We start from the raw sequence: 12,800 nt of genomic DNA on the forward strand, positions 1-12,800 counted from the left end.
GCCTAAGGCCCTGCCCACAGGAGGGGCCTAAGACTCCCGGGCCTATTCTGGTTGGCCCAGGCACCTTAGGCCCCACCTGTGGGCAGAGTTTCAGCCGCCTGGGCCAATCCAGCCCCATTCCAGAGCCGGCTGGCCTGCCGGACGGGCGGGCTTGGCACCTGTCCTCCGGCCAACATTTAACAGGTATGGGGGATGGGATTGGGGGTGGGGGGGTCGTGGGGTTGGCGGGGGGTCGCGGGTCAGCAGGGAGGGCCGATTGGAGATCGGGGGGCGGTCGTTTGGTTGGGTTGTGTCGAGGGCAGGAGGGCCTGTGGGGTGGGGGGTAGGGGGTCCGCCTGGGCAGGAGGGATTGGGCTCCATCCTGCCCGATCTTGTAGGGGGTGGGGGGCGAGAGGCCAGGAGGGCTTGGGCTCCCTCCTGGCCGGATAGGACTCGGGGGGGGACCCCATTAGGTCCCTGCGAGTTGAGATCCTGTCCTTTTCCCTGGACTGTGAAGTCTGTGCTTTGAGGAACAAGAGCTTGACCCACAAATCTAATCCAAATCTATAAGTACACTAAAAGAGTCATTAGACCAAGACATCATAAGAAAATAATAATAGCCTTACTGGGTCAGACCAGTGGTTAATTTAGCCCAGTTTCCCGTAGGTAATTGTAGAGTACAAACATCATCATAATGTATTTAATGCAATTCTCTGTTTCTGGAAATGCTGCCTCCCCAGAATTCCAGGCCCCCTTGAGCCTGATAAGCAGAACTGAATCCAGCACATGGCACTTTTTTTAGCCCATTGGACCAGCTCACTTTCTCCTGTTTAATACTGGGGCTCAATTTCAAAGCACTTAGACATACAAAATATTATAGTACCTATGGTACTTTATGTGTCTAAGTACAGTAAAACCTTGGATTGAGAGTAACTTGGTGTGCGAGTGTTTTGCAAGACAAGCAAAACATTAAATTTTAACTTGATAAATGAGCGAGGTCTTGCTATATGAGTACGTACGGTATACGCGCGTCATCTAATCTAAACCTTAAGTTTATATACTGCATCATCTCCATGAGAATGGAGCTCGACACGGTTTACAAGAACTTAAAATAGTGGGTAGAGAAGAAGAAAAAGGATGACATGAACTTATGTGTAGAAGGGGGGAGAGAAAGGGGGGAAGGATAGAGCTACAATTTGCTGAAAAGCCAGGTTTTCAGTTGTTTGCGGAATAACTGAAGGGAGCTCAGGTTCCGCAGCGGGGTGGTGAGGTCGTTCCAAAGACCTGTGATTTTGAAGAGAAGAAATGTAGTGACTTCTAAAATAGCGAGATCTTTCGATACAAGTGCGTACAGCATATGCGCTTCATGTCATCACAACTGAGCCGATGGTTCTCTCTGTGATGCTGCGGGAGTGTAGGGACTGTTCTAAACAAGCAAGGTCTTGCGATACAAGAACGTACAGTATACGCACGTCACATCATCACAACTGAGCCGATGGTTCTTCTCTCTCTGACGCTGCGGGAGTTTAGGGACTGTTCCAAACAAGCAAGGTCTTGCGATACAAGAACGTACAGTATACGCACATCACATCATCACAACTGAGCCGATGGTTCTTCTCTCTCTGACGCTGCGGGAGTTTAGGGACTGTTCCAAACAAGCAAGGTCTTGCGATACAAGTATGTACAGTATACGCACGTCACATCATCACAACTGAGCCGATGGTTCTTCTCTCTCTGACGCTGCGGGAGTTTAGGGACTGTTCCAAACAAGCAAGGTCTTGCGATACAAGAACGTACAGTATACGCACATCACATCATCACAACTGAGCCGATGGTTCTTCTCTCTCTGACGCTGCGGGAGTTTAGGGACTGTTCCAAACAAGCAAGGTCTTGCGATACAAGTATGTACAGTATACGCACGTCACATCATCACAACTGAGCCGATGGTTCTTCTCTCTCTGACGCTGCGGGAGTTTAGGGACTGTTCCAAACAAGCAAGGTCTTGCGATACAAGTACGTACAGTATACGCACGTCACATCATCACAACTGAGCCGATGGTTCTTCTCTCTCTGACGCTGCGGGAGTTTAGGGACTGTTCCAAACAAGCAAGGTCTTGCGATACAAGAACGTACAGTATACGCACATCACATCATCACAACTGAGCCGATGGTTCTTCTCTCTCTGACGCTGCGGGAGTTTAGGGACTGTTCCAAACAAGCAAGGTCTTGCGATACAAGAACGTACAGTATACGCACATCACATCATCACAACTGAGCCGATGGTTCTTCTCTCTCTGACGCTGCGGGAGTTTAGGGACTGTTCCAAACAAGCAAGGTCTTGCGATACAAGAACGTACAGTATACGCACATCACATCATCACAACTGAGCCGATGGTTCTTCTCTCTCTGACGCTGCGGGAGTTTAGGGACTGTTCCAAACAAGCAAGGTCTTGCGATACAAGAACGTACAGTATACGCACATCACATCATCACAACTGAGCTGATGGTTCTTTTGTATTGAAGTTTTTGGGTTGTGGAATGAATGGTCTTGAATTTTCATTATTTTTTATGGGGAAATTTGCTGTGATATACGAGTGTTTTGGATTACAAGCATGTTTCTGGAACGAATTATGCTTGCAAACCAAAGTTTTGCTGTACTTTGAAAATGAGCCTCTTTGCCTAATAAGTCATATGTACACATAGCAAGAAGCAATATTCCCTCTCTTAACTTGGTTTGGATTTTTTTCCTCTGTTTTCCAAATTTATTCGCAAGCTGATTTACATTCAGGTATGTGAGCTGTTTCCCTGGTCCAGAGATCTTACAATCTAAGGCGGACTTTTACAAAGGTGCGCTGCCGAGCAATACATGCTAAATGCCGAGCTACCTATAGAAACAGAAGGGGGGGGCGGGGGCTTAGCATTTAGTATCTGCTGCTCAGCAGCACACCTTGGTAAAAGGACCCATAAATTTGTATTTGAGGCGATGGAGGGTGAAGTGACTTGCATAAGGTACAGCAGTGAGAAAAGGGGGATTCAAAGGCAAGCTTCACTGATCCTCCATGCTCAAACCACATTAAAACTACTACCTGTCCTATATGGCTACCAGAAGTATACAGTACTGTAAAATCTCAATGTCTCGTCATAGTTTATACATTTTTAAGCCACTTAGGAATAATATTACACATTTTATTTTTGCTGGTCGATTGTAATGTCATATATAGAAATGAAACAAAAACATGAAGGAAATAAGGTGATACGTTTTTATTGGACTGATGTCACAAATGACCAGGCGCAGGGCAAGAACCAGTTACATTACTACTGTCCATCATGTAGGTGAATTGCAAAAGCTGTACAAAGAAGCTTTCAAATAAGGACTTTTCTATATGGTATGAAAGAGAGAAAAATAAACTAGCTCTCCTGCATAATCTTTGAAATATTACACAGTAAACAGAAGATGTCTTTGTATACAAAGTCAGTGTAAGAGTATATTAGCTTGGCTTTTTTTCTGTTTTAGGTCAGCATCTCCTTCATTTTTATAATTTTTGTGTCAAACATTCTTGATGTTTTGATACATTTTCCAGCAAGAGTAATGGATTTTTTAAAATTGTTTTTTAAAGGTCGGAGAGCCAAAGTGTTTCACCACTTCAGACAGAAGAAAAGGTCAGAGATGTGAAGTGAAGCTGTTCGATGAGTCAGTGTCTTCATTCACAATGATATGGTGAATTATTTTTCAAGCCCATTTAAAAATACTGACTATGAATTGAATGGAAGATGTGTAACAGTTATATGAAATGAGATGGATTCTGTGTCTCCAAATGGGTTCATTTTCTGCATACCATGATAATGAACATCAGTCCTAAGCCGAGGTTTGTGGAGCACAATCTCAGTGTCTAAAATTGACTGCTAACATTTACTGTAGTCAGTGGCGTAGTGAAGGTGAGGGGTGCCCAGGGCAGTAGCAATCCTCCCCTGCCCCCCCCCCCCCGCTCCTTCCCGACCCCCCTGCTGCACAAGTGCCCCCCTTCTCTTCCCCCATACCTCTTTAATTTTCCCAGTGCGAGCAGTGTCACAAACTTGCTGCCCACGTCGTGTTGGGTCTCTTCTGATGTCACTTCCTAGGTATAGGACCCGGAAGTGACGTCAGAGAGAGCCAACACCGACGCGGGCAGCTAGTTCATGATACTGCTCACGCCAGGAAAAAGGGGCAAGGAAAGGGAAGGGGCACATGTGTACAGCAGGGGGATTGGGTAGGAGGGGGGGTCGAAGAGGATGGGTGTCAGTGCCCCCACCAAGACGGAGCCCAGAGTGGACTGTAATAGTTGCATCATGCCAAAGAGAGCTTCCTTCTACAATGCATAAGATGTAACATGTAGAGGCAGTTTATCCAAGTGTGCTTGAAAATGCCTTCTTATCAAGCTTAGGGCACACAGTAAGATGGATAATTTTTTATATTTTCTGAAATATTTTCTAGGTCTTTACTACTACTACTTATCACTTATATAGCGCTCAAAGGTGTACGCAGTGCTGTACATTTTGACATTTATAGATAATCCCTGCTTAGAAGAGCTTACAATCTAACTTGGACAGACAGACATCACAGATAGGTTTGGGGATGCAGAACCCAAGGTGAGAGGAGTTAGGAGTCGAAAGCACTCTCAAAGAGGTGGGCTGACATTTATAGACAGTCCCTGCCCAGAAGAGCTTAAAATCTAACTTGGACAGACAGACATGACATATAGGGTTGGGGATGCAGAACCCAAGGTGAGAGGAGTTAGGAATCGAAAGCACTCTCAAAGAGGTGGGCTGACATTTATAGACAGTCCCTGCTCGGAAGAGCTTACAATCTAACTTGGATAGATAGAAATGACAGATAGGGTTGGGGATGCAGAACCCAAGGTGAGAGGAGTCGAAAACACTCTCAAAGAGGTAGGCTAACATTTATAGATGGTCCCTGCTCAGAAGGGCTTACAACCTAACTTGGACAGATAGACATGACATAGAGGGTTGGGGATGCAGAACCCAAGGTGAGAGGAGTTAGGAATTGAAAGCACTCTGACTGCATTGCTTGATTCCATTAGGCTGGTCCTGTGTTCTTGCATATTTTGTTGGGTACACATACTCAGGTTTAGTGCTGGAAACATAGGACAACTTACTGTTGTTTTAGTAAATTGCACAAAAGGAGGACAAAAGGCAAAAAAAAATTCTAAGCATCAGAATGAACATTTTGTTATCAGAACCATCTGTATTTGGGTTTCTGGTCCAGGGCCCACTAACAAATTAATAATACAGTGTTTTCACAAATTGTCTTCCTCCTCCTTCTGCCTCCTTGCCCTCTCCCCCTACCAATTCTCCTTTTTTTTATTGTGCACCGAGAGGTCTGGCAGGGAAGGAACCTGCAGCATTTCAGAAAAATGAGACTGGCATGTTCAAATCTAGTGTGTTATTACTGGCTGTGAAAATATGTGTTTCTTTTTTTGTTTGTTTATTTAGTTGGGATAATGAATCTATTCAGCTGGCTGAGAGTTGGGTGCCCCGAGAGACAGGTATCTTAGGCTAGCATTGAGATTTGATACTTTTCTCTTAGTTCCGTGTAAAGTGCTCAATGTAATGAATTCTTATTGCATTTTTACTTGTAGTAATATTTGCATCAGATGTAAGAATAAATTACGACAACTTCCGAAACTCCATGGTGGCCACTGTAATATCTAAAACCATAATCACAGCCAATCCAGGTAGGATATTCTTACAGCTTGCAATGTACACATTCATTTGGAGTGCATAAATTATAAAGTAAATGCACATGTTCAGGGGGGGGAGAATCAAGATGAATCAGTGAACATAAAATTATATGAGCATATTTTTACTCATCCTGGTAGATTGTCTTTAATATCTTAGCTGAACACTGTGCTGCTTTTGTTAGCATGTACCCGCAGATGGGGATGGTTTTCAAATAGCTGTGGATCGTCAGTGGATACTTTCTCTTTCAGAATTAGTGCAAAGTATGTGCAGAATGTATGCATGTGCATTCCCTTTGAAAATTACCCAAAGTACAGAAGAGACTCTACCTGATTTTTTTTTTCTCTGCATGGGATTTTTCCCTTCAAAACCACATGTACTGTTGCATTTCCCTACCCTAGAAACACCTGCAGTCTGTTCAGGTAAATGGTGCATGAGTCAAGTCTCTTTTATTTGAAAGGAAACTCTGCAATGCGAAGGCCTAGGATGAAGTTAAGAGATGATAGGCTCCGGAGTAATCTAAGGAAATACTGTTTTACAGAAAGGGTGGTAGATGCGTGGAACAGTCTCCTGGAAGAGGTGGTGGAAACAGAGACTGTGTCTGAATTCAAGAGGGCCTGGGATAGGCATGTGGGATCTCTCAGAGAGAGAAAGAGATAATGGTTACTGTGGATGGGCAGACTGGATGGGCCATTTGGCCTTTATCTGCCGTCATGTTTCTGTGTTTCTAGGGTTACTATATTTGTGAAGACAAAAAGGATGCATGTCCCTACCAACATCCCCCTTCCCATCCTCTGTAACATTTTAGTGCATATCTCTCTCTCACTCTCCCTTCCTCCAACCTCCCACCCCCAGGTGCTTCTTTCTCTCTTTCTCCTTCCAACTCCCCTTTCCTGTGGGTGCTTCTTTCTTTCTTTTTTTTTCTCTTTCTCTCTCCTTCTACCCCCCCCCCCTTTACAGGTGTTCCTCTCTCTCCTTCCAACATCTTCTTCTGCTCTTCCCTCCCATCCAGCACTACTTCTTCTGCTCTTCCCTCCCATCCAGCACTACCCTGCTCTTTTATCTAGTGCTTTCTCCTTTCCATAATGTTTCTCCAATCCCCCTCCATCCATGCTGTTTTTCCAGCCCTGTCCCCTCCCTCTTTCGATGTTGCTCTCTAGCTCATGACTCCCCCCACGTATCTCTTCCTGGGCCGGCTGTTGTAATTGAATCTTCGGGCAGCTGGCAGTAACAATGACGAGAGCCTGCTGCTGCTGGCCTGACCTGGAAGCTGCCTTCTCTGCAAGTTCTGCTTACGCAGGAACAGAAATTTGCTGCAGAGAGGTAGCTTCCAGTGCAGACCGGCAGCAATAGGCTCTCCTCACTGCAACTGCCAGCTGCCCAAAATTTCAATTACAGTGGCCGTTTCTTGGGAGGAGGTACATGGGGGAGTTGGGAGAGCTGGCTAAACCTGGATAGACTTTCCCATTTTTAAACAATGTTCAGGCACTTGGACAGTCCTTGAAAAAGACAAATCAGCAAATCACACAAAATTGGAAGGATTATACCAAGCTAAATTATACATTCTGGTGGAACTCGGTGTGTCACATATACAAAATGGAGAAAATATTAGCATTACAACAAGGAAATATAAAAAATTTTAAGAAAATATGGGATCCATTGACAAAATATTCTTTTTTTTTTTTATTTTTTTTAAATATCTTTATTCGTTTTTACATTATGCAAACAAGTGTACAATAATTCAAGTCATACTATACATTCTTCACTTGAAACTCTACATTCATTTTATACCATAAACTATCTCCCCTCCCTCCCTTTCCATATATTACCCCTCATAATGTCATAAAACCCACCCATCCCTCCTCCCCCCTACATATATTTAATGGGGATAAATATAATTATTTATTTATTATAATACTCAATTAATGGTCTCCACACCTCTTTAAATTTCTTATAATAACCTCTCTTGATTGCCAATGTTTTTTCCATTTAATACACCTGACAAACCGAACTCCACCAGAAACAATAATTCAATCCTCTATAGTCTTTCCAGTTATGTGTTATATGTTGGATGGCAACTCCTGTTAAAATCATTAACAGTTTGTTATTATTCGATGAAATTTGACTTTTGGCCCTCATAGACATTCCAAACAAAACTGTGTCATATGATAGGGCCACAGGATTCTCTAACATACAATTTATTTGACCCCAGATCAATTTCCAAAAATTATTAATAAAAGGACAATAAAATAATAAATGATCTAGAGTTCCAGCCTCAAGATGACAATGCCAACATCTATTAGACTTAGAGCAATCCAATTTTTGTAAGCGAACAGGGGTCCAGAGTGCTCTATGCAACAGGAAAAACCATGTTTGCCTCATAGACGCAGACATTGTACATCTTATCCTCCAAGACCAAATACGTGGCCATTGAGATGCATTAATTTGATGCTTAATCTCAATGCTCCAAATATCTCTAAGTACAGTCCTTGGTTTTTTATTTAAATATCCAGATAATGTTTTATACCACTGTGCGGCCTGGTGACCCATAAAATCTGCCTGGAAGCATAAGAATTCTAGAGTAAAATGAGTATTTAAAGACTTCCATTCAGGGAACCCTGCCTGAATAGCCTGCTTCAATTGCAACCACTTATAACTTTGTTTTTTATTAAGTCCAAATTTATGTTGCAATTGTGAAAACTCCAGCAGCTTACCATCATTAATAACATCATCTAAAGTACGTATTCCTGCTTCAATCCAATCCTTCCAGACAATCATAAAACCGCCTATTTGTATCTTGGAGTTCAGCCATATATTTTGACAAGTAGATTTTTGAATAGTAATAGGAGTTAAGTTGTTTACATACTTTAATGTTGTCCATGTGTCCATTAATATCCTATTGGTTTTCCTTATTCTAGGCATTTTAATGCTAAGCAGATGACGAAGCCTGATAGGAGACATGAGCTGCCACTCCAACCATAACCAATCTGGAAGCTTCTCCATGAGTTCTGGGAGGACCCAATACATACCTTGGCGCAATATATATGATTGATGAAACCTATAAAAATTTGGAAAATTTACCCCTCCCTCCTCAATTGGTTTTTGTAAAGTCACTAGAGCAATTCTTACAGCTTTACCCAGCCAAATAAATTTACTAATAATATTATTTAACTTTTTGTAAAAAGACCCCTGAAAAAAAACTGGTATCATTCCCATTTGATAACAAACCACAGGCAATATCATCATTTTGACAGTTTGAACTCTTCCCCACCAAGATAAATGTAAAGGATTCCATTGCTCACATAACTCTGTTACTTTTTGCAATAAACTTTTTTCATTCATTATAATTGTCTCATCAAGCGTGTTTTTTATCCATATACCTAAGTATTTTATTCCTTCTTCTTTCCAAATAAAAGGTAATGAGTCAAATAATCCTTTTGTGCAATGCACATTTAAAGGAAGAACTTCTGATTTAGTCCAATTTATTTTATATCCTGAAAACTTTCCAAATCTTTCAATCAAAACCAATAAATTTGGAATGGTTGTTTCCGGATTCCTCAAATGAAGTAATATATCATCCGCATATGCAGAAACTTTATATTCTTTATCTTTATGCGGTATACCCTGTATCTCCTCCTCTTGTTGAATAGCTAATAATAAGGGTTCAAGCACTATATCAAAAAGTAAAGGAGACAAAGGACATCCCTGTCTAACTCCCCTTTGCAATTTAAAACAATCAGAAAAATTATTATTGATATATAATCTAGCAACAGGAGAGCTATACAGAGTTTTAATCATTTGTATAAATCCCGAACCAATACCAAACCACTCCATGGCCTGATACATAAATGTCCATTCCACACGATCAAAAGCTTTCTCTGCATCTAGAGACACAGAAAAAGCCGGATCTCCAATTTCTTTTGTTAAATATAACATTTGCAATGCCAATCTGGTGTTATTAGAAGAGTGTCTCTGAGCAACAAACCCTGTTTGATGCATACCAACTATGTGAGGAAGAGCTTTTGCCAAACGTGTAGCCAAAAGTTTGGCTAATAATTTACCATCTACATTTATCAATGAAATAGGCCTGTAATTTGAAACCAACATGGGATCTTTATTTGGCTTCGGCAAAACAATAGTTAATGATTCTGCCATAGTGCCTGATATACAACCTTTCTTTAGTTGATTCTGATATAAATTTAATAAATGAGGTAAAAGAGTATTTTGAAATGTTTTATAAAACTCTACCGTAAAACCATCACCACCTGGAGCGGTCCCTACTCTAAGAGATTTCAATGCTGTTTGTAATTCTTGTAAAGATATTGGATTTTCCAAACTTCTTTTTATATGATCAGGAATCTTCGGACCTTCAATATTATTTAAAAACACTATACCATCTTTTTCTTTATTTAAATAAGACTCAGAAGAATACAGGTTTTTATAATAATTTAAAAACTGTTTTAAAATAGGACCAATCTGAAAATGAGTTTCACCTTTTTCATCTTTTATTGCATTCAATTTCATCTTTCTTTTTTTCACTTTAAGATAATTAGCCAATAATCTTCCCGCCTTATTTGAACTACCATAATACAAAGCTTGCTGACACATAATATTTTTTTTAGCCAAATTAGAAGAAATCTCATTATATTTATATTTTGCTTTTAATAAAGTTTGCAACGTAGAATTCTCCCACTTATTAATCAATTTTAATTCTAAATCTTTTATTTCGTGTTCCAGTTCCGTAAATTGCTTATTTAATTGTTTTTTAGAATAAGCTGAAAATGATATAATTTGCCCTCTCATCGTTGCTTTAAAAGCATCCCATATTATTTCTGTAGATATTTCCTCTGTAATATTATTTTGAAAATATTCATCCATTTTTAATTGAAATTCTTCACAAAATTTTGGATATGCAAGCAATGCATTATTAAATCTCCATACAGGCCTACCATTATCCGGGTCATTAAAATTTAAAGAAATCCACACTCCTCCATGATCTGATAAAATTATTGGTTCTATAGAGGCTTGTGTAACATCTTGTATTAGCCCATCAGAAACAAGAATATAATCAATTCTAGAAAAAGATTTATGAACATGTGAATAAAACGATATCTTAACACATTGATAATAATAATATAGGGTTAGGGAGGGAAATATAGAAATTAATATGAGGAAAAATGAAAAAACAAATAACAGGGGAAAGGGATTCAATATATATGATATGATATTGTACATACAACTATAATTATTATAAACTAAATATTATGCTATTTATTTATTGTAAGAATGAAAATTTTATAAATAAAAATTTAAAAAAAAAAAAAGAAAAAGAGGACATGTCCAGGTTTTCCTAGACTTCTGGTAACCCTACATCAGCGGTCTCAAACATGCGGCCCGTGGATTGCATGCGGCCACCCAGGGACTATTTTGCGGCCCACGATCTGTCCTCTGCTTCCCTTCATAGAAACATAGAAACATAGAAATTGACGGCAGAAAAGGGCTATAGCCCATCGAGTCTGCCCATGCCAATGACACTGACTTTTACTCCCCTATTGATCCCATGTGAATATCCCATTTTCTCTTAAAATCTGACACGCTGTTGGCCTCAATCACCTGCTGAGGCAGCTCGTTCCAATGATCGACCACCCTCTCGGTGAAGAAGTACTTTCTAGCATCACCTTGAAATTTCCCTCCCCTGATTTTCAGCGAGTGTCCTCTGGTAATCGAGGGCCCTGTAAGACTAAAGATATCATCTTTCATCTCTATACGCCCCGTGATATACTTAAAGGTCTCAATCATGTCCCCCCTCTCTCTTCTCTCCTCCAGTGAGTACATCCGCAGTTTTTTTAGTCTTTCTTCATACGTGAGATCCCTGAGCCCCAAGACCATCTTGGTAGCCATTCGCTGAACCGATTCAATTCTCAACACATCTTTCCGGTAGTGTGGTCTCCAGAATTGAACACTTTCCGTCTCACTGCCCTCCCCCAAGCCACCGCAATCGGGGAACAGGCCAGCACCGAGGTCTTAGCTCTCCCTGCTTATCTTCCCCAGCTCGGAGCCGACCAATTCTCGCCATCCTACATCAATTCTAACGTCGGGGAGAAAGTTCCGGGCCAACCAATCGCTGCCTGGCTGGCCCGGAACTTCCTCTCCGACGTTAGAATTGACGTCGGGTGGCGAGAATTGGTCGGCCCGCGCTGGGGAAGATAAGCAGGGAGAGCTAAGACCTCGGCGCTGGCCTGTTCCCCGATTGCGGCGGTGACAGCCCCAATGGTGGTGGCTTGGGAGAGGACAGGGAGAAATAAAGAAAGAAAGGGGGGGTCAGCGAGACAGAAAGAAAGAAGGGACAATTAAAGAAATGACAATTAAAGAAATGACAATTTTGCATAAAGTAAAACTCTTTATAGTTTATAAATCTTTCCTTTAACTGTTAAAGGAAAGATTTATAAACTATAAAGAGTTTTACCTCATGCAAAGTTGTCATTTCTTTAATAAGACATTAACTATTTTTTCTGTGGCCCTCCAAGTACCTACAAATCCAAAATGTGGCCCCACTAAGGGTTTGAGTTTGAGACCACTGCCCTATATGGACCTTTTTAAAAAAAAAAAAAAAAATCTTTATTCATTTTCATATCTTACAACAAGTGTATAATATTCAATCAAAAAATTTTTACAAATCACTTGACATTCTTACTTATAATCATTAAAGAATAAAAGAATCCCTCCCCACCCACCCCAACCATTAATAATAAACCAATAATGTACCTTTATCCATGGAGAGAGATGGCAGTTTAGAAAAAGCCCTTTTACCCAGGCAAATTCTCCTAGGACAAGCATGATACATCAGCTACTTCCTAAAGTAGGCAGATCAGTGTTCCCTGATTTCACAGGTTCAGAATTTAAAGAATGACATGGTGCCAGAATTTGTCATCATTCCCATCCCTGCGGTTAACCGCGGGAAATCATCCCTATGTCATTCTTTAAGGAGAGAGGGAAGAATCAGAGTATGAATGGACACAGCCACTGACCCTCAAGCCTTGCATTGAAGAATGCTGGTGTAGAAGGACTGAGGCTGAGATGGACAC

At 41.0% G+C, this 12,800-nt stretch overlaps 1 protein-coding gene across 3 annotated transcripts in view; it reads left to right on the top strand.

Annotated features, from left to right (window-relative positions):
- Nucleotides 1–12,800, top strand: part of MEIOB (meiosis specific with OB-fold) — a 53,680-nt gene that overhangs the window by 12,888 nt on the left and 27,992 nt on the right. For all 3 annotated transcript variants that reach the window (XM_033962535.1, XM_033962537.1, XM_033962536.1), the window contains 3 exons: nt 3,597–3,697; nt 5,470–5,522; nt 5,616–5,711. In XM_033962535.1, the coding sequence (XP_033818426.1) occupies nt 3,597–3,697; nt 5,470–5,522; nt 5,616–5,711 (250 nt within the window). The remainder of the gene's footprint in view (nt 1–3,596; nt 3,698–5,469; nt 5,523–5,615; nt 5,712–12,800) is intronic.

Source organism: Geotrypetes seraphini, chromosome 11, assembly GCF_902459505.1.
Source record: "Geotrypetes seraphini chromosome 11, aGeoSer1.1, whole genome shotgun sequence".
Taxonomy (NCBI): Eukaryota; Metazoa; Chordata; class Amphibia; order Gymnophiona; family Dermophiidae; genus Geotrypetes; species Geotrypetes seraphini.